Here is a 27,596-nt window from a genome sequence, read left to right as displayed (position 1 = left end):
TAATTTTCAGGGAAGGGCTTCAAATATAAGCCCTTCCGAGAAAACCATCCTAAAAAAGTGTAAAAAAAAAATCTATACTCACCTTTCTGCAGCTGCCGAGGCTCAGCCACATCCAGCCGGCTCTTCTCCTGAACCGCTTTCAGTAGTATTCAGCAGGTGGGGATTTAAAATCCCAGCCTGCGGAATGGGCTGCCTCTGATTGGCTGAGCACTGTAACCAATCAGAGGCAGCTCTCAGCTATTGAATGACAGCTGAGAGCTGCCTCTGATTGGTCCCAGCACTCAACCAATCAGAGGCAGCACTCACTCACCCATTCATGAATTCATAGCTGGATTTTAAATTTTAATATTCTAAATAAAACGAGAAGTTGGATATTCATCAAATTGTTCAGGTACCTTTATTGGAACCTCCGGAGAGTTCTGTACACTATCAGTTTTTCATAACTTCTCATTACTAAATTGCTATTAAATTGTTCCTTACTTTGGGAATAACTTATTTGCAATATGTATGTTTCACAGAAACCTAAAATACCAAGACCGCATAGAATTAAAGCCTATGGAAACCTTTGTGCATGAAAAATCAATACACACAAATATTTACAGGGGTGATTTCCTTGCACGAGTTCCATCTGATTGTGATATGATGGAATGCCATAATAATAACCCATTGTCAAAGTCTCCCAGATCCTTACACTTGCCCATTTTTCCTGCTTCCAAATCATCAACTTCAAGTACTGACTATTCCCTTTGGAATATATCTCACCCTTTGACATACCATTGACACAAGCTCAACAATGTTCTTCACTTCACTTGTCGATGATTTTAATGTTATGGTTCATTGGTGTACAGGTGCATATAAATCTCTATTGGTTAGCACAGTGGGTCCACACCCAGAGCCCTAACACCCACCAAAGATTTTTATGGGGTTCAAGTAAAGTGACTATGATAGTAACTTTATAATCTTCCAGGACTCCTTCTGAAACCAAGTCTTGATGGACTTTGAGGCAAGCTTGAGATCATTGTCCTGTGGCAAGATCCAATGATGCCCAACCTTCAGCTTCCTCACAGAAGGCATGACATTTTCTTCTAAAATTTCCACATACTTGATTGAATTCATTTTGCCCTCCACACGCTGCAGGTTTCTAGTGCCAGAAGAAGCAATACCAACCCTGAGCATTACTGAGCCACCGCCATGCTTCTCTGTGGGCAGGGTGTTCTTTTCAGGGTATGCTTTGTTCTTCCTCCTCCAGACATACTGCTGCTGCATAGGTCTGAAAAGTTCCAATTTTGTTTAATCATTTCACAGAACAGTATCCCAAACTTCTTTTGCTTTTTAACATGGTTTTGAGCATATTAGAGTCTGTTTTTCATATGATTTTTGGGTCAGTAAAGGTGAACATCTTGGAGTTCAGGCATGAAAGCTTTCAACATTTAGTATGTTAGAAACCTCAGTGCCTGCTGCCGTCAAATCTTGCTGCTGGTCTTTGGCATTCATTTTAGAGTTTTTAACCTTCTGCCTCCTTAGGAATCTGGTGGTAGCTAGTAAAAACTTTCTTCTTCTGTCATGTCCAGGTAATGTAACCAGTGTTTTTTTTATCTTTGAACTTGTGAATCATGCTTCCATCTGTATTTCTAAGAACATTCAGTGCCTTTGTTAGCTTTTGTATCCTTTTTCTTGTTTACGCAAATTAATGATCACTTCTCCAAACTTATTGGACTACTCTCTTAACTTACATGCAATCAAATATCACAGTCAACAAACCCCTAACCAGTTCAGGTATTTGGCGTGTTTTATCTCAAACACACCTGATGCAACTAATGTAGCCCTTCATTAGTTGCATCAAATGTGCTTGAGACAACACCTAATTTGCAAATGTGTGTTGTCCCTTATGAGGGATTCTATTTAGGGGTTAAATAATTGATATTGCAGTCATTAAAAGTGGCATTTTGTGTTAAATTTGTAGAAACCACTTGTTATATTAGTTGTGCTGAGCGATTTAAATTGTTCTCCTTTCATTGTTTTTCTTGCAAACAGCTGAAATTTGGAAATTTGACAAATAATCCTAATTTGCAATAGGAAATAATTTTATTTGTACCTGTACAGTGGTGCTAATTTTGCTTATTACTTGGCTTTTTAAATTTCTTTTGCTTTTCTAAGTTTTGCTCCTAATGCCTTGATGCAGAAAGTCTTAATTGAGTAAAAATACACTGGCCATCAAAAAGATGCGCTTACATAGAAAAAATGAAAGTAGCTCCCATAGGGAACCCATCTTTTGCAAAATGCGATTTGACATGCATCCCAGAGATCAACAGAGTCTTCTTCACACAGAGAGGACTTGCGGTCTTTTAATAGATTCAGACTTGCCATGCTTAGAAGCCTTGAGTTGACACAACAGACAGAGGTTTGTTTAATTGCTGAAAAAGATATGCCTCCCAGCATCTTGAAGTCATCTTAGGGAAGGAAGTACGCCTCAATGTTGATAGAGAAAGGCATACCTCTCAACGTGCTGAAGAGTCTTCTGATTGGAGGGACCTACATTTCACTACTAATAGAGAAATGCATACCTCCCAACTCTTACAAGAATCTTATACAGAGGCTAAATGGTCTCTCTAGCAAGACAACCATGTTCTTCTGAGGGAAACAGAACCACTGTTATGATCTGCTCACCTCTAACATGACCAAGTTGGGGCGCTAATAATTTTAGTAAGAACCATAAATACACCCAAGTCATCCACTCTGTCATATAAGGCATAATGCCTTCATCACAGTGGTACAATGTACTCTCTACCTTCAGGGTTTCCACCAGCTCTTGTGCCGTTAACTGAAGACCTGCACAGTCGAACTAAATAAGAGTTCAGAATATTCTTTTTTCATGTTGAACATGTAAAACTTCTATACGCACTATACATATATGTATATGAAGTATAGTCCAGGGATAGCGGGGCAGCAGACAGAGTGGTAGCTCACCTCAATCCATGGATACATCAGCAGGTGGTTCCAGGTGAACTCACAGTTGCAAGATCCTTCAATGTACAAAATGTGGAAGGAGTAGGTGATGGGTCTGACGGGTCTTGACCACATAACTCTGACGGCATTACTTGCCAAACCAAACTTTAATAACTTCAACATTTCCAACACGGCATACAATAATGGTGGGATAAGCTGTGAAGCAGAGCCGAGAGATGTGTATTCTTTTGTTGGTGTTTGGAGATGTTCCCCTTGTCAGTAGAGCTGGGTGGTAAAGACCGATGATCTCCTAATAATGAGAATGCTAGCAATTCTTTTCCCAGGCCAGGCGTAGCCTAGGAGCAGTAGATGGTTCCGATTATCTGTATACCTCAGTGGTCTCACTCACACCAAAGTGCACCAAACACACATAGATATATCTCCTCCTTCGTTCTCGCAAGACTTCCCTAAAAATGTGCCCCTGCTCTAATTAACTTACACCAAAATTAAAGTAACTGAAGCAGGTAGATGTTACATGATGGCGCCGTACTGACAGATGAGGAAGCATGTGTTGTTTTATTGTCAGCACTACAATGTTGCATCAAATATCATGCAATGTTACAATCAAGGCTTAGGTATATTGCCTTTACATCACCTCTCAAACCGGGCAGCAACAAGTCACCTGAGTAGCTTTGGGTATTTGCTTCATATGTCTGATACCAACTCAACTACCTGTAGTCTAGACCTATAATGCACCATAGGAGCTGCGTGTCTTTGCAGAAGATGCTCAACGTCAATTTATCTCTGATTTACCAACACACTTTCTCGCTGACTGCGTTAGGGGGCTTGTTGTGTCCTCACATCTAACATGAGCATTAATATTTCCTTCTGTGCAATAAGAAACAAGACCACTTCTCACAGTTTAAGTAGATAATTCTCCACTGCTTGCAATTTTTTGAACCAGTTTGCATAAACTCTACTCATACTGTTTAGAAATGTCCAGGTTTGCTTATAGTTAATGTTCCAATAATAATCCACTATCAGTTGCTTGAGTCTCTATTATATCCTAATTGTGCAAACAACCAGTGTTCATATCCTTTGCTAACCTGGCAGCAAGCCTGCTGACACTCTTTAATGGTTTGCACACATAACCTTGGAGGCCCCATATACATCTCGTTGGTGGGAGGTATGACCTTGACTTACCGCAGCTGCCAATGCCATGAAGTGAAGTGACGTCACCCTTGACCGTATGCGTGACTCTGTATTGTCATCCCGATCCAGCTTTCCCTCTAGTTTGGCACTACAGCTCTTCTGATTGCTCTTGGATTTCATTTGCTCATCTCTCTATCTCTAGCACCTGGTCATTAGGGCCCATTTGATCCTCCATCTTCACCTGGTCCTCAGGTCCTTTCTGTCCTCTTGGTTGCTCCCAGCAAGGGTATACAGCCACCAATGCCACTGTTTTTATACAGCAGTCTCCTCTATGGCCTACGCTGTGTTCTGTACAGAGACAGCCTCCATCACTTAAGCTGCTCTCTAGCGCCTTTCCCCTCTGTATGTTGCATAACTCTCTGCTGGGCCCCTGGTGTGCTGCTTCTCTTTCTTTAGCTGTGCCACACAGAGCTGTGATGCAGCTCCACTCCTTTATATCAAGCGCCAGAGGTGCTGAGAACTTTTCCTAGTGTTTGCGTCTGGGGCAGGGCTTAGCCCCTGTTGAGTGCTTCACAGCACTTACCTTCCCCTCCTTTCCCACTCCTCGTGCATCCCAGACTAGAGGGGTTGGGGTTTAACGCAGCCGAGCGCCACTATAGTAAGAGGGGTAGTGGGATACTGCTCGCCCCTCTTACATACCAGTAACCGGTTAATGAAATACTATTAAACAATACTATCTGGCTGGACAAAGAGTAGTAAAGTAATACCCTGCTACATATACGTAAAATGTCTTTTTTAAAGCATAAAATGTGAAACGTTGTGTTCATTATAATATAATGTCTTGTGCACTGCCTTAAATATACAGTTTGTTCTGTTCACTGGAAGTGCAGCTTGAAGAACCTGTACCTTAGTCACTTTTTTATTCATATTATATGCAGATTTGCCTGAGGCAAGAGCTGATATAATAATTGGCTCACACAGCCATCTGCTTGCTTTATTTCACTGATGTAATCTCAGATGTACTTCAACATGCTTCTTTCCTACCTGAATCCTCGCTGCTTCTGACATATTCCCCTGATCTAATTCTTGGGCTACAGCAGCAGCACGCTGTTGTGCTTCACTAGGAAAGTAACAGGAGACAACTTACGTCGTCCACTCACTTTCTGCAACTCATGCGTAGAAGCCAAAGTAAAAGAGAAGAGTACAAGTACAAGAGCCTTACTACTGCCCAGATAGTTAATGCGAAGGAAAGATTGGGTGACATTCCCAACTGGAATACAGTATTTATACAACCCTTCTCCTTGATACACTCAGCTGCAAGATCCATCCTCAAGTTTGCAATGTACACTACAAGGAGTAAGCAACTCTGAATATAGGAACAGAAAATAAGGTAAGACTTTAAAAAGTTTTTGGGTTTTTTTGTGTGTTTTAATATATTAAGTATTTGCATTTTTTTGTCTGTTTGTGTTTTTTTTTACAGTATAAAGAGTAATATCAAACTGCACAAAATACAGTATACTGAATCTGATTTGTTTTAGCTATTAAGATTTGCAATTCTACACATTTTTGCACATTTGTTACGCATACAAGGCTGAGTAGACAAGGAAATAGCTCAGAGTTCCCTTTTTTAGATACTTACAGTAGGACAAACAGGGACAAAGTTTTTGGTACTTGGACATCATACCTTTTACTCTAAGGTCACAAGAAGCAATTCCTGAAATCTATGAGCTGAGCCTCCAGCAATACTGTAATTGAACTTATGAACTAAGAGTCAGTGCAAAGAGATACAGTATCCCAATGTAAAACTTGTATAGCTTTGACTTTCAGCTATTATTATGTCAGCAGGTAAATAGAGGCAAAAACACACATTAGCAAGTATTTGCCTTTGTATGTCCTCAAGTAGCAGATGATAATGTTGTAAAGTCTCTCTGCCATCCCAATAGACAGATGGGCATATATTTTTTAATGCGCAACTTAATAAATAGATATACCTGATCAGCTTATTCTAGTAGATGGTAGTATTTAGGATAGGGTTGAGAGCCTTCGACATTGTCTGTAGACATGATAGGTTGGCTTGCTTGCGAAACTTCAACTTTAGCAACCTGCTGAGATTTATAGTTTGACCACACTATAAATCTGCTCATGGTGCTAGCTGGGAGTCCCAGGTTGAGGATCTCTTTAGTAACAAGTTGTTACGTAGCAGTCTCAAGATGTTTTTCATTGACATGACTGACAATGCATTGTACAAGCAACTAATAATATGCCTTGATAGCAACTATTCTTCCATCTACTGTGCCAAATCTATCGATGTCTTTAAGATCATTGGACAAATGTATCAGTGTATAAATGTATACTTGCGCAATCTATTTGGTGATTTGAGTTACAGAATGACCTATGAAGGTAAAGATGTACTGGCTGTTGATTTTCTGAATGAAACATGAATGAAGTAATTGGCATCATTACAATCTACTGGAAATGTTACTTCAAAAATGCACTACGGTGATGACTTCCTTTTCTATTGGGATTGTTTTAAGAAATTCTAATGGATTGTCATGACTTAATAAAATAGCAAAAAAGAATGTTAGGTTTCATTCCGTTTCTTTTCCAGCTAGAATAACACTACAGGCTACATTATTCTGCTCGCTGAGAGCACTGAGAACCAGGCAGAATGGAGTTTATCTGAAGCCAACTCATAGTAATTACCATCAGAAAATTCCCCTTGGGAACACCAGTGGGAACTTTTCTGAGATCAGTACATTAAAATCATTTTGGGAATTTATCATCATCAAACATGGTAATTTCTGGCAATGGTAATTTCCAAAAATCAACTAAACCTATACTGTCATAGCTTTGGTTGTTGTGTAAGAATAGTTACATTTAATGAGTCCCCCGAACTTGTCCCCACATACATGTTACATGCTGAATTCCTACATCCAAAAACTTTTAAAGTTGATAGCCAGTTTGAACAAAGAATGTTTATAAGTTTCTCCTTACAAGGCAAGGATAATCTCTAACATTTACTTAAGTAGCAGTGGATAAGAAGAGACATATAATTCCATTGTTATGTAAAGTAGTAAAGTAGTATCAAAGGAAGCTGATTACGTAAGATCCTATTCATTGTCAGCATGATGTAAATGCACAGTAGCACAGAACATGTATATAGCAAGTTGAAAACTCTTATTGTTACATGCATGGTTGAATCAAGAACCACTTTTTGGTCTGTAAATAGGGCAAGCTAGATTCTTATATATATACATCTATAGCACTACGTAAAAGTTTTAGGCAGGTGTGGAAAAATGCTGCAAAGTTAGAATGCTTTCAAAAATAGAAGTGTTAATAGTTTTTTGGCCAATTAACAAAATGCTAAATGAATTAACGAAAGAGAAATCTAAATCAAATCCGTATTTGATGTGACTTGACTACCCTTTGCCTTCAAAACAGCATCAATTCTTCTAAATACGCTTGCACACAGTTTTTGTAGGCACTCGGCAGGGAGGTTGTTCTAAGGATCTCGTTAAAATAACCACAGATCTTCTGTGGATGTAGACTTACTCAAACCCTTCTGTCTCTTAATGTAATCTCAGACAGACTCAATAATGAGATCAGGGCTCTATGGGGCCATATAGTCACTTCTAGGCCCCCCTGTTCTTCTTTATGTTGAAGATAGTTGTTAGTAATATTGACTTTATTTTTGGGGTCAATGGTTTGTCGCAAAATGTTTTTTTTTAATTCTTACGTTGCAGCATTTTTTCATACAGTATTTTTGACACCAAGAATAGTGTTATTCATGCCCTCAATAACACCATAAACCTGATAGAAACCTAACAGACCCAATTAGCAGTCAATGAGACCCATCAAAATTCAATGAGATCTGTTTGAAAATGGATCCATCATAGGCATCACATCTTCATCACGAACAGAAGCTATATCACTAGTGTGTACAGAGCCTTAAAAACATCTGCCAGGATGCCACTCAAACCATACAATATATAAATACCATGTTTAATTTAGCCTTATTATCTGGATTCCAATCCAAATATGCCATCAGGGGCACCTGAACCATGACTTAGAACTCATTATAGGCTTAATAGTAGTTTCCCAACCGGTAAGACTTCATCTAATACTTACATACTTTATCAAAGAAAGGTGGCTAATATTTAACATAAAATGAAGAGAACTTAAATGTTTTCAGAAATGAAAATTGTGTTCTAATGCAAACCATAATCCGGAAGAATCCATCATATTACTGGATTTACAGTCCGAAAGATTAATGTAAAACTCTAAGAATTAAGTTTAGAAATAATGTTCCCTCCTCAGATCATAAATCATATTTAGAACAGTCTATTTCAACATCCTTACCTTAGTCATACTAAGTCACAAGTCAGGCACTTACGTTCAATAAAATTGTGCTTTTCCGTGATAAGAGCTTAAGCAATAAATTCATCTATTATAGGTAACCAATCCGTAAGTACGAGATATGTCCTTCCTTACCTTTTTTCCTGTTTCGTAATATCCCGAGACAAGTGGTGTAAGGTGACTGACTTGGGAAAACTTGGAAACTTGCATTACCTTTCTCAACAGAGAAACACAAATATGTTTTTCAAAGCAGATCATCTCGCAACGCTTATCTCGGGATATCTTGAAACAGACAAAAAGGGAAGGAAGCAGACATCTGCTAATACAATATCATGCTGGAGCCCTAAGAAAAGGCATTTCATTATACCCATGCAGACGAGAATCTTTAAGGTCTTGGGCTCCAATGCAATATCTTTAACAAGTTACCCACCTACCATACTACTAGTGGCCGTGATAAGACATTATAGTGCTTAGGTGCGACTGCTAGCTCTGCACCCTCTATAGTGATATCATGTCTTTCAGAGGAGACTTGTACAGAGTAAGCCAAAAAAAAAATTACTTTTCTCTTATTGTACAATAGAAATACTATAGGTAGGGTCCTACCTGGTATATATATCAAACACTATAAAATACAATATCATTTGGCTCTTCTGATAAACTCACATCCCATTTACTGTTTGTTTTAGCAAAGTCTTTTATTTCACATGACGCTAAAGAGTATGTTTCTTAGCGTAGTTGTATATTAACCTTTTACTCACTGCTAATAGAAACTTCAGAAGTGATTTTACCCTTTATTCAAACTGCACCTATGTAAGATTTAGGTACAATTTTTAGAATCTTTAGGTCATAAGACAGTGTGGTGGGAACTCCCTTTAAAAGGACACCTATCATGAACAGTTACATAGTGTACGCATAACTAGAATGTGTGGAACTTCTCGGAATGCCATCAGTATATTGAATCTTCTTAGCATTAAGCTACTGCTATGTATAATTACAGTCGAATCCAATTGCAGTAGGTCAATAATCGAACTTGTTTACAGTCTTAAAGAAATTTTCATCTGCGTAGCTTCTTCAATTCAGTTTAAAAAGTCCTACTGACTACGACTGAACTTTACTTAAAGTGTTCTTTAAACTAGCTCTATCTTTCTACTACAGAATTGAATCCATCATTTGTGTTCAGTTCTGATTGTATGCCAATTCATCCGCTTATCAACTATGAATGAAATTGGAAAGTTTGCAGTTAGGCTGCTTTTACACAAACACACACAGGTTACTGCATTGCAAAACACAGGAGGAGCTACACTGATTACAGCTGGACATCTCATAGTCACTAAACTGAGAATTCCAGGCGCAGTTGTAACCAATGTAGATCTTCCTGTGTTTTGCAGCGCAGTAACATGTGTTTAATTGTACCTTTAAAGTGATGCATATCATATTATTAATCAGAAGAAAAAAAAATGTCTTGCACTGCCATATTATAGCTTCCATCAGTGGCTGCACTTTAATGACAAGTGCACAAGACAAGAAGAAATAGTGTGCAATATAACCACTGTTGCAGAATAATGAAAAATGCTGAAATAGTTTTAAAAAACTATTACATGTAGATAACTATCACATGTAGATAAAAAATATGTAAAAGCACTACTGGGCATAAGACACAATCACCGTCAATATATGTGCAAGTTAATACTCCACCCCCTATCAATAAGCTCAGGGCTAGAGATGAGTGAACGTTTTAAAGATTTGGTTGGTTCACTGAATTTTTTCAAAAACATTGGTTTGGTCTGAATTAGTTCAAACCAAACATTCGTAAAACTCCTAAAACTAGTATTGAACACGGTCTATGAGGGGTGTGGGTGGTTCATTTGTTTAACAGATTTCAATTTTATTTGCATATAGAAACAACATCATAAACACATCTTCAATGGGAGATCCTCCCTTACAAGTCAAACAAAAGGAAAAGGAAAAGTAGAAAGTAACATAAATTCAAGAAAGTAGGCTCATTAACATATTATATTAATCAGCATTATATCAAGGTTTACCTAAACAATAATATATATTCCTCCCATGTGAACATTATCCAACATATAGCCGACCCTTCAAAACCTCTAAGAGATACCATTCAGCCAGGATGAAAGGCACCATCAGCTGTCTTATCTCCTCATCAGTGAAAAAATGCAGAATAAACATCTGGATTTTTTATAGAAAGCAGTAATGGCCCATTTAGACACAACGATTATCGCTCAAAATTCACTCAAAAACCATCTTTTAAGCGATAATTATCATTGGGTGTAAATGTGCCCATCTGACTGTTCTGCCAAACGATGAATTTCAGTTCTGCCTGAAATCCATTGTTCACAGGACCGCACGCTGTGCTCTGCCTGGGGAGCACTGATAACAGCTGATTGCATTGTCTCAGCTGTTCTCAGCTGTCAGCCCCATGGCAGAACAAAGGGCATATAATCAAGGAACAGTGGGTGGTCTGTTCCCTGAATACAGCTCCTGGTGGCTCAAACGCTACTAATTGGTACTAATAGGCATTAGTAACAAGTAGTAGTTTATGCAAAATGATCGCTCAAAAGCCATCTTTTGAGCAATCATCATTGTGGTATAAATGTACTTTAATGTATTTGTCTTCGTTTTGCTTCATTTCCAATCTTTCCATAGAATGTAGTTTCTTTAGTTAAGTCATCACTATTTGCTTATCAAGCATTGAGTGCTGTGGGCGGATGGGTGTTTCTTCAATGGATGTAGCTCAGTGGTTAATCTAAGCAAGGACAACATCTGTATGGGATTGGAAAACTCCATGTAGATGTTGTCCTTGGTCAGATTTGAACCTAGGATTCCAGCACTACAAGGCAACAGTGCTAACCACTGAGCCACATTCATTGAAGGTCCACCACTACTACCACCCCCCACCTCCTCTTAGACAGTATTTGATACTAGTGTTAGGCGTTTTAATGAACTTCTAGTTTAGATTAAATGAACTGCCTGAGGTTTGGGTTCATAGAATCATTGGGTTCTCGCCAAGCCAAACATTTAGTAAAGTTCAACCTGAATTTGGGCTTTACAGGTTCAATTTGATCATCTCTACTCAGGGCTCCATAGGTAAATGCATGTATTAAAGACTACACATACGACCAGTAACACATAAAAGTATAACTTGTCAGAATGCTTTTAGTTTAGATTCATGGTCCTGTAATAAGATTCAATACAAACTTTTCACTGACTCCATTCACACTTGTGTATATTCATTGCCTATATGTTCTACTTTACCGCATATCCCACGTGATAGAGCCCTATTGTTCTCTAAGGGTGCGTAATAAATGCTGTACATACACAATTACAGTGCGCATGACAATCTGCGTGAGATACGCTGTTATGCGTACTGAAAAATTGCTGCCTAACGTGGCGATACGCTGGCTCACATGATCATGTGAGCCGACCTTGTTCTCCATCTCTGGTCTTGCCACAAAGCATTTGGCACTTCTATGTACATATGGATTTGTCTGCTGTATTATTTGTATTGAATCCTACTGCAAGACCATGAAATCAAAGCAAATTGACATCTTGTTAGATATTAATCTACGTGTTACTGGTTGTATCTGTAGTCTTTTATACATGCATTTACCTGTAGAGCCCTGAGCTTATTGATAGGGAGTGGAGTGTGAATCTGCAAGTATTTTGGTGCACTTTCTGGTGATTGTATCTTATGCACATTAGTGGTTTTAGGTCTTTTTATCTGCATTCTTTAGGTGTACTAATAAAGATGTAATATTTTTTCACTTATCATATGTAATATTTGTCATTATTAGAGATGAGCGAATATACTCGTTTCGAGTAATTACTCGATCGAGCACCGCAATTTTCGAGTACTTCCATACTCGGGTGAAAAGATTGAGGGGGGCGCCGGGGGGCGGGGGAGGCGTGGCGGAGCGGGGGTAGCAGCGGGGAACAGGGGGGAGCTCTCTCTCTCCCTCTCCCCCCCCCCCCCCCACTCCCCGCTGCAACCCCCCACTCACCCACGGCGCCCCCTGAATCTTTTCACCCAAGTACGGAAGTACTCGAAAATCGCGGCACTCGGGCGAAAAAGGGGCGTGTCCGAGTAGGTTCGCTCATCTCTAGTCATTATTCCACAACCTTAACTATATTACACACTATGTCTTCGTGTCTTGTGCATGGTACATATCATTAAATACTAAATGTCTTGAAAATGAGACTTCAATGGAAACCTTCTCTACAATTAGGGCCTGATCAAGTTTTGTAGATGCCCCATGACTCAGCATGTGTGCCAAATACCAGTAATATACAGTGTCCACATATTACTTTCATGTAATGCTTACACAAGAGTAACATTCAATTACTACAAAACAGTGCAAAATTATATTAAAATAACAGTACTAGTTATGAGCGAACTTTTGTTCCGTTGGCTAGTTCTGCGAATTTTGGCAAAAGTTTAGGTTTGGTTTAAATACCTTCAAACCAGAACTTCAGCTGTACCCCTAAAACTGGGGTATAACTCTGTCTAAGAGCTATAAAAGCCCTGTACAACACTCATTCTAGGTTACCCAGGAGTGTGTCTAATTACTTTTGAGCTGTTTTTAAGCCAAGTTAATAAAGAAGAAAAAAGAAGGAAGGGAAAGGGAAAAATATTCATTTTCCTTCTTCTTCCTCCTTTTTCACTTATTTTTTTCCTTCCCTTATCATCTTCCTTTTTCTTCTTTTTAGCGTGTTCAGCTAAGACAAACTGACTGAGGTTCAGTTTATTGCCAAACTCAACATTTAGCAAAATGCATCCCAAAACAAGGTTCAACTGTTTTGGTTTGCTCAATACTGAACAGTACTGTATTGTGTCCAAATAATAGCACCACAAGTACCAGTGCTAAGATGTATGTTTGTTACTAACCCCCAGGTAGGAAGTGTAGATAGGGCCATGACACATAACAATGGTGGAGTAGTAGAGGAGCTACATAGTAGATGGTCAGGGTCAATTATCTATTTGCCCAAACCATAACTGGTACAGCCATTTAATCATTACAATTACATAATAATGGATTTCAGTGGAATTCAGTTTTAAGCAAAAACTCTTCTGTAGTGTCCATTCTGGTGATGGATACTATTTACGACAAACAGGAAAGCATAGCATGCAACATTTTCCTACTCTACCTTCTGTCATAGAATCATAGAATGGTAGAGTTGGAAGGGACCTCCGGGGTCATCTGGTCCAACCCCCTGCTCAGTGCAGGATTCATTGCATTGTGACATTGCGATCAGTCGGATAACGAATGTAAATAATAATGCTCATTTTCACCGTCCTTCATCTCATTGATTACAGGGTCAAAAATTAACTAATAGAAAGACAAAAAATAGACAACTGATGAAAAATCTCATGGAACTGATGACAAGTTTGGGACTTGTCACCGATCAAAACATAACACATGCAGTGTGGACATCTTTAAGGATATGATTTCATTGCTCTCTTCATGCAAATCCATTATAATATGATGTATTACTATCAATATATCATTGTATAGAGAACTTAATTATGCAAAATTAAGTCTGTATCAGTAACATTGCAGACTTTGTGGCCATCACTTGGCCTAAATATCTATAGCTAATTTGTCAGCGAAAAGGTATTATGTGCCAGCCTTAGACTTAATTATAGACGTCCTATATCTTTAGAAGAAGTCTGGATGGTGTGCAATCATTGAAATACTCCATTATACGTAGAACCATTAATACCATAAAATACATTACTTTTTTCCGCAGAACGAAAAGGTGGCTTAGACATCAATGGATGTTAAAGGAACGAATTTGTGTTAAGAAGATCACATGGAAACTGAAAAGAACAACTTTTCTCAGTTGGAAGAAGAGATGGTGAACACACAATCTGGTAAAGAAAGAATCTAGTTATCATTGACAGCACATGCATGAGAACAATATGGCGATATGTTCAAGCAATATTGCAAAGGGTTTTCAGTAGCAACTAGCAAATCAGGTCTAAAAATCAGTTTCCACCACTGGGATAACTATTACTTTAATGTAAGGAAATTGCACTGTAAAAAGTTTCTACAAGGTGTCCATTGGACAATCCTTCTCATCTGTCCTATTAAGTCATAACGATGTCATACAGTGGGATCCCCTGACAGAATACAAGATGTGTACCATGCAGGACATTTGGAAAGTAGAATTGTGACACTTGGTTTTAAATACATTGTGTTTAAATTATGGTAGAATGGGCTATTGAAATATAGTTTGGACCTATGTCCTGGGCAGGGGCGTAACTATAGAGGATGCAGGGGATGCGGTTGCACCCAGGCCCAGGAGCCTTAGGGAGCCCATAAGGCCTCTCTTCTCCATATAGGGAGTCCAGTACTATGAATAAAGCATTATAGTTGGGGGCCCTGTTACAGGTTTTGCATTGGGGCCCAGAAGCTTCAAGTTATGTCTCTGTGCAGCATGGTTTAGGTATGGGTACGGGTACAGATACAGAGGGGGGGCCCAGCTCACGTTTTGCATCAGGGCCCCTGAGCCTTTAGTTACGCCCCTGGTCCTGGGTGTAAAATTTGGCACACGATACACGTACTACACATTTGGTTTTCCTGTGTTGTAATATTTTCTTTGTGTATCTTTATGGTTATTGGCTAAATGATTGCTTATCTGGGATGCATTGTTCACTAATTATTGGGAAGGAGAAGGACACAGTGTGCTATACTCATAAGCTGCTTTTAAGGTGTATTCATATGATAAAGTGGGCTTATCACCATGACTTACTGATTGGTGAAGTCCAACTGCTGGGTCCCACCCAATTGTCAGAGTGAAGGGGCCACAATGTAGTATTGTTCAGTGTAAATGCTTGCAGCGACTGAAGGACGAATGATAATTTGTTCGCTTCTCATTCGTTGTTCAGTTTCTACAAGCATACAAACTGTATAAACAGGTAGTTGTTCATCTATTAAGGCCCTCCTGTTTACTGTGAATGGAGTGATCTCCGGACCGCTCCACCTCTATTCTCTGAGCGATGATCACTCCTGTGTAAAAGCACAGGAGCGATTATAGCTGGGACGAATATTGGGTGCTTATTAGAGATGAGCGAACGTGCTCGGCCACGCCCCTTTTTCGCCCGAATACCGCGATTTCCGAGTACTTCCGTACTCGGGCGAAAAAATTCGGGGGGCGCCGTGGCGGCACAGGGGGTAGCAGTGGGGAGTGGGGGGGAGAGGGAGAGAGAGAGGGCTCCCCCCTGTTCCCCGCTGCTACCCCCCGCACCGCCACGCCTCTCCCCGCCCCCCGGCGCCCCCCGAATCTTTTCACCCGAGTACTGAAGTACTCGAAAATGGCGGTACTCGGGTGCGTAAGTACTCGAAACGAGTACGTTCGCTCATCTCTAGTGCTTATGCCCCGACAATCGTCTCATGTAAAAGGGCCCTTACACAAGTCCATACACAGAAGATAAGGTTACAGCTGCAGCCTATAGAACCCTATGCAGTGGAAGGGGGATAGGAGACACACAGAGTTAAATGTGCTTTAGAAAAAGCCTGCTCACTCGCAGCTTGGAAAGTTAAAATCATAAACTTTATTATGCCATGTTAAACATATCTATTAGCGACCGTAACATGACGGCTTCTGCTGACGTGTTTCTGGTGCAGGTACACGTCCTTAGTCGTAATCATAGCCTAGTTAGTCATGGCTAACCGAACAGGCTTAAAGGTACAAGTACACTCTAGTGAATAATCCACTTCTGAATATCAGAACAATCTAAAATCTACATAAAAGTTGAGTACCTTTGTACAAATGCTGGCAGTTTCTTCTGGATTGATGTCACATTTTCTTCGAATTATGGAAACTCAGAAAGCAGTATCCTAGAAAGCATATCTGTCATTTGTCTATAGTTTTGATATTGTTAAAGGTGTTGTCCGACTAAAAAAAGTAAATAATAATAAACAAATGACTTTGTTATAAAAGAACAAAATAAGCCATACTTACCTCTCTTCTCTCCTTGGGAAAAGCTGCGGCTGGTCCCTTTGATGATCTTGGTCTCTGTGGATAGAAGAAGTCACATAACTGCTGCAGCCAATCAGAGGCTACAGAGTCAGTGTTTGGAACTCCTGGCATCATGGTACCCAGAATGTGGGTGCTGATGCAAGGGTAACAGGCAATAACTGCTGTGGCCTCTGGTTGGCTGCAGCAGTCATGTGACTTCTGCTATAAACAAATAGAGAGATCTCGATGGGACCCGCTGCAGTGTTTCATGCAGGGAGAAGAGAGGGGAGTATGGTTTGTTTTGGTATTTTATAACATCGCTACTAGTTTTAAAAACGTTTAATTGGATATCACCTTTAAGGTATTACAATTAGTCCACTTGCAGCCCTATGCAAAACCATAAATAACACATTGTGATTTCAAGATGTATTTTACCAAGAGTGTCTTTTGGCTCTATTGTATCTTTAATGTTTTCTGGCAGCAAATATAGTCCAACCACTGGCGTAACTATAGAGGATGCAGGGGATGAGGTTACACCCGGGCCCAGGAGCCTTAAGGGGCCCATAAGGCCTTTCTTCTCCATGTAGTGAGCCCAGTACAATGGATAGAGCATTATATTTGGGGGCCCTGTTACAGACTTTGCATTGAGGCCTGGGAGCTTCAAGTTACGCCTCTGAGTCCAACGAAGTAACTCTGAACATTTTGGTTGAGAACAAAGGGCAACAATTAAGGATGAGTATGCACAGATTCCAAATGTAGAGAGTTGGGTCAAATGTATAGACTGTATATGGGTTTATTGGTTATCTCAGCCATATAATTCTGAAATTACATTTTAGAGTGCTGTGATATAGTTAGCATCCGTATCTCAGTGACTGTAATGGAAAAGCTAAACATCTGAGAACAGTTGTTCAGCTATGTTGCCTTTATATTGAACTTCCATCTGCTAAGTCAACTGCTGCAAAGAGTTCCCCATCTAGGGACAAGATGGCCTGGCCAAGGGAAAGGGACTTGTTGGCACCCTCCTCGCACCTAGAACTGGAGGCACATATGTCCACCAGCCCGTACTTTGCTACACACTTATACTAATTCCTAGAACATGGAGCTTAGAAGGAATTTAGCAAACGTATACTGATTAGAAGACAGTCTAAGCTCTAACATTTACAGGTTGTTTGTCCAACCAACAAAGTGCTGCTTTAATATTAAAACAATTAAACAGGAGTACAAGGCAATAAATCATGCAGATCAAAAGGGTGAAATTTGTGGTATCAAAGGGCCCCACCTAAGGCCCCTCCTTTACTCATCCTAAGGCTTTGTCCCTTAAGGCTCTGATCGTTTTCCTAATAGTAATAATGTATGAGATCTGAATCAGATGACTTGCCAAAGCTAATGAAGGGTGTTAATCTGAGAGTTTACATTACGTTAAGCTAAACCAATTTTAATTCCGTAGTTGAGATGTTTAATATAAGTAGATTTGTCTGTCACGCATTTTTTTAAAAATTTTTGAACTATAATCTTAAGAACGTCTATGAATGGATTTCTTAAAGAGTACCTTCACTTTCATCTTATATAGCCCTATATGGGGCTGTCTTCAGCTGCCGGAAAAAGCCAAAAACGTCCGACAGAGCAGAAGCAATCTGAAGATGAATGTGCCTGTACTCTTTAAAACAAGAGGAGAAGAACTGGGCAGAGCACCCCTAAGGGAATAACATAAAGGGGTTATCCAGTTGTAAACTATTTATGACCGATCCTCATAATAGATCATCAACAGAAGATTGGTAGGGGTCCATCACCCAGGACCCTCGCTGCTCAGTTGTTCACCGATCCAGCACAGTCATGCAGGGAGCTAATTTCTGCAGGAAGTAGATGGCTCCATTCTTACTGAAGTGGCGAGTCTTGGCATTACAGGTAAAATTCCAATTCATTTCAATGGGAACTTGGCCCGCGATACCAAGCTTGGCCACGGCAGTAAGAACAGAGCTGTCTGCTTACTACAGAAATTAGCTCACTGCACAACTACAGTTGACCAGCAGGGATCCTGGGTGACAGCCATCACCGGTCTACTATTGATGTTCTGTCCTGAGGTTAAGTCATAGATAATTCACAACTGGGCAACCCTTTTAATGCAGGATGATGCCAGGTGTATCAGGTCTAAAAACAGTCAACAAGAAATAGGTGCTGCAGGCCTAGTACATTGGTTGACCATGGGTCATGTTAGCGTTGCAACATAAGATGAAAGAGGGTCAAAGAGAACTTAGACTTTGGTGCAAACTGTTGATAGGTGTTAGCTCAAAGAAAAGTACAGTTGATAGCATTGATTTCTTTAAAAACACACTTTATTCTGAATCAGCAGGTCCAGAATAAAGTGTGTTTTTAAAGAAACCAATATCATTGACTTCATGCTTCTTTGACCCATCACCTACCAACAGGTTGCACCAAACCCTCAGTTATCTCTGACCCTTTTTCATCTTGAACTGCATTTCTTGGGGGGGTAGGTTGGAACCTGGCAATAATTGTGTAATTTGCATGCAGTGCCACCACAGGGAAAACTAAGCATTACACAATATTCATTCAAACCAATGGATTGTCTGTGTAGTACAGCTACAAAGTTGAGCATCACACACCCAGACATCACTTTTGGCCAAACATTACGGTTTTAAAAGGACTTTCTATTAGTAATTTTGTTGGCCTTATACAGTAAATTTAGGCAAAGGTTCATGGTTGTCTCTTGTCCAGTGATTTTTTGCTTTGCTTCCGTTACATCATGGACCCATGTACAGTAGAATCATTGCTATAGGCAATGTGAATATAGTTAATGAAGCAGCACTTTCCTAAAATAGTGTGCATTACAGAGGTCTATATTAAAATTACCGTGTTTAACTGGCTTTGACACAAGAGTTGGACCAAAGGTTAGGAAAAAAATGTGCATCCAACGTGTTCACATTGCTATAGGGTGCACTTAACCAATGAGCTATGCTTGTTGAGGTGATTTAGCATTGCTATTAATCATATGGGTTGCTGGTAAGTACAGTACTAGGTTTCCATCATTTAAAAATATTTTGTAAGGAAATATGTGAACTTGAAGTTAGAATGAATTTCAATACAAAAAGTCAGGTTTAAGCTTGTCAGAAGAGTGGAATTTGATTAGAAGACAAACTTTTTCAGCTTCATAGTCTTCGTATTGTGCGACCCTTTTCAGGAATATGTCTCTTCAGTGTCAAATATTATGCAGCTATCCGCAAAATCATATCCAAAGGGTCAAAAGTGCCACTGTGTATTACAGAATCGAACAACAGAGCATTATATAAGCGGTTCATTAGTATATTTGCATGAAATAGAAACTTGGAGTTGAATATAAATATGTAGTGAAGCGGAGTCTGAGATTTGGAAAAGCAACAGTCAATAACATTGAGCTTGTCCTATGCTTCAGGCCCTAGACTAGAGGCTTAAGGGCTTGTTACATGGATTCAGATTCATCTACCAACATACAGGGGTAATCAACATTATTTAATCCTCATAGCCAATTAGCTTTCTTTGCCAAATTTTCTTTGCCAATCAAGAAAGAGCAATTTAAATAACTCCACACAATGAATATAACAAGTGTTTTTTTTTCAAATTCAACACAAAATGCCACTTTTAATGACTACTGAAGTCACAGAATTATTCAACCCGCCCAATAGAATCCCTCAGAAGACACATTTGTAAATCAGGTGTTGTCTCAAGCACACCTGATGCAACTAATCATGAGCTTCTTTAGTTGCATCAGGTGTGCTTGAGATAAAACATATCACATACCTGGACTGGCTAGGGCTTTGTTGACTGTGACATTTGATTGCATGTTAGAAGTATGGCTAAATCAAGAGAGTGGTCCAAAAAGTTAAGAGAAAAGATTATTGCCTTGCACAAACAAGAAAAAGGATACAAAAAGCTAACAAAGGCACCAAATGTTCCTAGACATGCATTTTAAGCAGTTTGCAAGCTCACAGTTAAAGGAACCCTACCTTCACTACCTGGACATGGCAGAAAGATGTTATCATAGGCTACCACCAGATTCCTGAAGAGACAGGTGGTCAAAAGCTCTCGAGAGACTGAAAAAAACCCTGCAGCATGATCTGACGTGAGCAGCCACTGAAGTTTCTGTTTACACAGTAAGGGTCATACTTAGTTCTGAAGCTCTGTTCTGTGGAGTGATGAGACAAAACTGGTACTTTCAAACCTATGCATCAGCAGTGTGTCTTGAGGTGGAGGAATGATTTATATCCTGGAAAGAGAAATCTGCCTATAGTGAAGCATGGTGGTAGCTTGGTGATGCTGTGGGGGTACTTTACTTCCTCTGGAATTGGAAACCTGCAGCATGTGGAGGGAAAGATGAATTCAATCAAGTGTCAGGAAATCCTAGGAGAAAACATCATGCCTTCTGTAAGGAAGCTGAAGCTTGGGCATCATTGCATCTTTCAACAGGACATTGATCACCATGACTCGGTTTCAGAAGAAGTCCTGGAAGATTCTGGAGTGGCAGTCAATTGTGGAAGCCAATTAAAGGGGTTGTCTAAGACGTATCAACAACATAACAAACAGTCATAAACTTACCTATCCCAGCTCCCCATATGTCCCACAGCATAGTCTCCCCCATGATGTACTGTTTGCAAGCTGCAGCAGCCTGTTAATGGGCTGCTGCAGCCAATGACAGAGCTCAGCGCTTGTTCACTTAACTAACACCCAGCTGTAGCAGTCTGTGACGTCCCATACCCAGATTGACTGCAGCCTGTAAACAAACCCCCGGCACAGAGAACAGAGCAGTGGCGCGGGACATGCAGGGAACCAGGTGAGGCGAGTATATGACTGTTATGTTGTTGCATGGTCAATATGGTTTTGAATTTTAAAAAATTGACAACCCCTTTTAACTTACAAATATCTGTTTTGGAGTGCGGGAGGAAACTGTATAACTCAGACAACCCATGCAAACATAGGGAAAACATACAAACTCCATGCAGATTTTGTCCTTGGTCAGATTTGAATCCAGAACCTTAAAAGGGTTGTCTCACTTGAAGCTATTTTGCTGCAGGAAGCAGAAAGCTCCATACACTGCGCAGTGGTCCAGTTTGGTACTGCAAGCTGCATCCCATTCACTTCAGTAGGACTCAACCTGCAGTAGCGACCCGGGCTACTGCACGATGTACAGAGCTGTCTGTTCCCAGCAACAAAACAGCTAGAAGTGAGACAACCCCTTTAATGATTCAAGGCAATAGTGATAAATGTGCTACCACCATACATCGGTGTATCTTGCAGACATTACATACATATATGACACTAGTTATGATTGTGATCACAACAAAGTCACTGTCTCCACCTTAGCCTCTGTTCATCATTGGACTTTCCTTCCAGCATCTGAATCATTGCATCTCGGTAAATGAAGACAATGGTTATAATTACTTCCAGTGATATTTTGTTCTATACTCAGTGGTAAATTATATTTTACACTTTTCAAAACATAATTAGTTATAGATTAATATTCAGTGAACTTAAGCTGATAAAACCTTGGTACTTTCCAAAATGTTAGATCCCACATGATCACCATCTAATCTAGATACGACTCAACTGTGGGAATTTTTTTCAAGTGGGGAGGGGGGTGATATACACATTTTTATATTTTCCTTTAGTATTGTCCTACAATTCAGGCCAACTTCTAAAAATTTGATTGCCTATTTATATGTAAATTAATTAATTGCCCAGATACTACATGGAAGGGAATATGAACATGAATACTTCCCATTTACCTGTTTTGAGCTCTTTCTGTATATTTTTTGAACTTTTTTTATTACAAAGGGGTTGCACAGCAATTAACTTATCACCCATCGGTAGGATAGGTGAAAGCAGTATGATTGGTGAGGGTATCACCACTGAGATCCCCGTCGATCCTGAGAATGAGGATCCTGTCCTCTTCACTGAGGGATCACTGCACACACCCCCGAAGCGAAGAGGAGATTGAATGGAGCAGCGGTCGTGCATGCGTAGCGCTACTCCATTTATTTTAAATTGAGCTGCCGGAGATACTTGAGTGCCTATACTTGGCTATTTCCATCATCCGCAATGAAATGAATGGAACAACGCCGGGCATATATGACCGCCACTCCATTTAATTTGATGTCTCTGCAGGTGGGTGCAGCAAGCTCACAGTGGTAAGAAGAGGGGGCAAGAGACCCCTGTTCTTAGGATCGGTGGGGGTCTCAGAAGACAGAAAAAAAGTCTGAAAATCAGACAGAGATAGTGCCCATTCATTTGAATGGGTGTATGCACATGGGATTTTATTTACTCGGACAAATAGTAACACAAAAACAAAAATCTCAGCATGTCCTATTCTTGTCCTGTCTCCCGTACATTGGACAGAATATTGGGCACAACTTCAAAATTGTCGATGTGTAAGGAGCCTAATCCTGCAGTTTTGCAGTCTCAGAATTTCATTGACTTGTCTCCTTCTGTATGTTAATGTACATTTGGTAGCTTAATTAGTAGCAGACCTCATATAGAAGACTGTAGGATCAGACCATGGCATTATAAAATTGCACAAAAAGAACAGTAACATGTCGAATTTAGCTCTGGTACAACATGGGTAATATGGTTCCTCAGACTACTAGTCGGCACATAGCAGGGAATATCTATTCAGCTACGTGGAGAAAGCATTCTGTATTGTTTGCCTGAAAACACAGATAATTACAGAGCTTAAGTTTTAGGCAATTCCCAGCAGGTTGGTGGGAGTGACGGAGGATTGGTGGATAATTGATGTTCTGAGCAGGTACTATAGTTCTTCTTAGGAATATTGTACTGTGAAAGCAAAACAGGAGAAGATGGGTCTGCAGCACTTTCATGTGGGTTTATACCACACCCAGCATAAAACAAGCTGCCACAGCCAAGAACAGAAACAATTAGGGTGGAACAAGGAACACACCTTCCCGGTAAAGAAAGGAAGATAGAACACGATCCTGAGCAAACTATGCAGTTGATGCTAATGAGTCGGATGGGACCACTCATCAGAGCCAAACCTTATGACCAATCCAGTAATGCTCCTCCACACAGACAGGTCTCAGCATTTCCAGTCATCAGTGAAGACTATCAGTCACGTTGGAGTTACTACCTGGGAAAACTTTCTATTTTGAATTTACTATGAGAATATCGAATATTAATATGATTAGCTAATTAGGAGAAAGAGCCTTTCAGACGGGCGGAATTTGCATGCATGCTGCAATACATGTGACACCACAAAACACACGGCTCAGCACGGATTTTGATGCAAAATGAAAAGGACTTCGTTCTGCAATTCCGCTTCAAAATCTGCAGTGAGACTTGTGGATCTTGGTTTGGAATTTGCAAATAGCAGATTAAGGTGTGGATTTGCGGTGCAGAATGCGGAGACATTCTGCCAGTGTGAAAGGCCCCAAAGCAATTTGGTAACAAAGAGAATGAGTTATTTCTAAAGAGGTAGTCCCACATCTGCTTGAATCACCAAGTACCATCATGGGTCTATAGTAATTAATGTATACAGTATACAGTGCTGCACCCTTTTTCACCCTTCTATAGAGAAAATATACAAGGGGGTGCTGATAACTCCTTGGCTTTAACCACAGAAAATTGATATATGACTGAAATTTCACAGTTATTCTACTCAGTCCCCTCGGATATCAATGCACTTCTAACTGAGGTGTTGCAACTTCTTTAACCCATCAAGAAAGAATTCCTTTGGTTGGGTGACAAACCAGGCTTCAACCATTGCAATTGCATTAGAAATGGAGGCAAATTTCGTTAGCCTGTCATTGGCTACTTCCTCCCCTATCAATAGCCTCCAACTTCCTGTGAGCAGTGCATGATGGGAGGACAGGCACAGCAGGAATGTTCAGGCTTTCTGTGGCTCTCTGAGTGAGAGGAAGGCTGGTGCTAGTAAGTTTTGTTTCAGGACCTCTGATACAGGATTCTAGCAGTAACCCCACTGTAGGAATTCCGTGGAGCCGCTCTTTTCAGGGCGATCGTCCTATTTTACCATCTTGAAAGTAATGTTTTAATTCTATTCCTTATTTACATTTTTCTTGTTTTATATATTATTTGGTAATTCTTATATAAGAACTCCCACGATTCAACATACCTGATATCACCAGATTATATTGCACTGTAATTACTTATACAGTCTGCAGAGTGTCTGCGTATAACTGGCATCTACCCCTATATGGTCACTACATGGGGGTAATATTGTTTTTTCAACAGTGGCTTTTAATTAGTAACAGTAATATTATCCAATCACTATGTAATGTAATGGTATAGTATTGCTGGTAATAGTAGTCTTTGTATAGGGTAATTTATTCTGCAACAGTATCAAAGTAAAATTTAATCACTCAATGGTGGTAACTTTTGGTTCTGGCAAAGTGGCATTGTTTATACGTATTGTGGCAAGGCAATATGCCGAATGGTTTGCAGAAGGCTGTAAAACAGGCATTCTCTGTGCTAATCAGCAGGGACAGCAGGGACAGCTGTATGAGTATGTCTGGAAGAGATAAAACCTCCAGATACCTTGAGCTGCACAGTATAGAGTTCCTCAATGTTGGAGGAGACTGCCCTATCTGGGATAAGGGCTAGTAAGATCCCAGAGAGGAGCATATGAAGATTGGCTGCCCTGGGACCTCTGGAGGGGATGTGTGTTTGAGGCTGGCAAGGTCTCGACAGGGAAGACACCCCTGAGATCACTAAATGGGATGGTATGGATTTTGACATATTGCTGGCATACCTTGAGGCATTAGGCCTGATAGTTAGAACTACAGGTTAGTAAGCGGCTAGACAGCCAGAAATTGTTTTGGCATGTGCACTGTGATGCCTGTTACAACCGTGTGAATACTGCTGCAATAAAAGGCTTGTAAACCCAGTTCTCTACTAAAACTACGGTGTTGAGTGAATTCCTGATGTGTTGACACCCATGTTAAGAAGGAAAGATGGCGGTCTATGAGTGACTAATCCCCAAGTTACCACAGTATATACATTTTTTGTGCTTGTTCATGAGAAAGGACATATGCCTTGGGGTTTGTGCACCTAATCTTTTTATGACCATAGCAATGCCTTGGGGTCGCTAGAGATCATTGCCTTCTGAATTGAATTAATGTTTCTCTATTGTTGGTACAATGTTTCCCGATGTGAGGTCCCACTTTAAATTCACACTTTCGTTCAAAAGTTGCCCAGATTGTATATTATGCACACCAGATGATTGCACCATAGAATCTATTTTATTTTATTTTTTTAAAGTGCATCTAATAGTCCGAAAAGTATTATAAATAATTAAGGGTGCGTTCACACATTGCGGAAGCGCTGCCGAAAAAATGCAGCAGAAATGTTTACTATTAAAGTGAATGGGATTAAAGCAAATACTGCTTACATGTAGAGGAAAAAAACTGTTGTGGATTTTCTGCTGTAACTGAACAGTAAAGCCACCTGTCCACGGGCGTTATTTCATTGCGTTATCAGCAGCGATAATCTGCACGCGGGTAGTGCATGAAAATCTTTCCATAGGATATATACGAGTACAAATCCGCCGCGATTTTCTACTCGCGTATGCAAATTGCAGCATGCCGCGATGAACCTATCATAATGACTTTAGTGTTCTCCTGCGTTGGCTCATGTGGCGGAAATCCGCTGCATTAAAACGCAATGCCCATGGCCAGGCAGCCTTACTCTAACCTGCAGTTTTGCTGTGTTTCCGGAACAGGTGAACGCACCCTTAAGGAGTTTTACAGAATGTTAGTATGGTAGCCTTAGAATTGGCCATTAATATGTGATCGATGGGAATCCCACACCCGGGAGCCCCACCTATCAACAGGGAGAATGGGCAGTGGTACTCCCTAGAGCACAGCAGCCACTTAACTACAATACCCAGGTACGTTGGGGTGTAGCTATAGGGGCTGCAGGCAGAACCGTAACATGAAGCTCCTGGGCCCCGATGCAAAACCTGGAATGGGGCCCCCAACTATAATGCTTTATTCATAGTACTGGGCTCCCTATATGGAGAAGAGAGACCTTATGGGCCCCCGAAGACTCCTGGGTCCGGGTGCAACCGCATCCCCTGCATCTTCTACAGTTACGCCCCTGGCTGCAAGGGTAGTAGTCGCTACTGGGCCCTCTAGTCTTAGGGGGCCCAAAGGCCCCTCCATCACATAAGAAGACCACCAGTATTAAAAATAGCACATGGCAGATAAGGGGCCCTGTTACAGATTTTGCATCGGGGCCCAAGAGCTTCTAGTTACGCCTCTGCAGGCAAGTCAATATACACATGTCCATACAAGTGTGGCTGTAGCTGATACTGCAGCCTTGCCTGTTCAACCTTACAAGTGCCATGGCACCTTCGACCTTCTGATCGCTGGTAGTCACAGGGGTGGGATCTCTACCTATTATACATTGATGTCCTAACATAAGGAAAGATCATAAGTGTAAAAGTATGGAAAACTCCTTTCACACAATGGACAATAAAAAATAATTAACATGACAGGTATATGTATACATAATAATCATCCACATTTATCTACATATCTTGGTTTCAAAGTATTACTCATAGCAGAACTGGTAATACAGTATTCATAATGTTCTCTTACATAATAATGGAATAGGATGAGTATGTGAAACAATGAGCAAATACTTGTGAAGACACAATATTGTAACCAATGGCAACAAAACAGACCTTTCTATTTACTTCATAAACATTACAATCATCAAACAAATTATAACTTCTGGAACTTTTTCAGATTTCTAAAAGTAAGTCCTCATGCACACGGGGAAATTGAATTGCGGATCCCGCGCTTGTCCACAGGCGTGGGCCATCCGCTGCTCAATGTGCCTATTGATGTGTATGGAGATTCCTCTCTCCACGCACACAAGCGGATTTTATTTGCGGACGATCTGTTTCAGAACGGATACACAGGTACGGCTTTCCTTGAAGTCAATGAGCATTGCAGCAGTGTCACGGATCCGCGTCATCACCTAAGCGACGGCGCAGGGAGATCTATACTGCGCATGTGCGCTGGAGTGCAGGCGGCACATCCGTAGTACAAAAGAAGATTCATCTGATAGGTACGCAGGGTCGCCAGCAGTGGTTGCGGGAGGATTTGCATTGCGAAATCTGAAAAGGGGTTTCGCCT

General features: G+C 40.4%; 1 protein-coding gene across 1 annotated transcript in view; it reads left to right on the top strand.

The window, feature by feature from the left end:
• The first annotated feature begins 5,113 nt into the window (after positions 1-5,113).
• Positions 5,114-27,596, top strand: part of FOXN1 (forkhead box N1) — a 69,988-nt gene continuing 47,505 nt past the window's right edge. The window contains exons 1-2 of the mRNA XM_066599602.1: positions 5,114-5,488; positions 14,224-14,347. Coding sequence (XP_066455699.1) covers positions 14,287-14,347 — 61 coding nt within the window. The 5' untranslated portion in view covers positions 5,114-5,488; positions 14,224-14,286. The remainder of the gene's footprint in view (positions 5,489-14,223; positions 14,348-27,596) is intronic.

The sequence above is a fragment of the Eleutherodactylus coqui genome, chromosome 4, assembly GCF_035609145.1.
Source record: "Eleutherodactylus coqui strain aEleCoq1 chromosome 4, aEleCoq1.hap1, whole genome shotgun sequence".
Lineage (NCBI taxonomy): Eukaryota > Metazoa > Chordata > Amphibia > Anura > Eleutherodactylidae > Eleutherodactylus > Eleutherodactylus coqui.
This window is presented reverse-complemented; position numbering and strand designations above follow the sequence as displayed.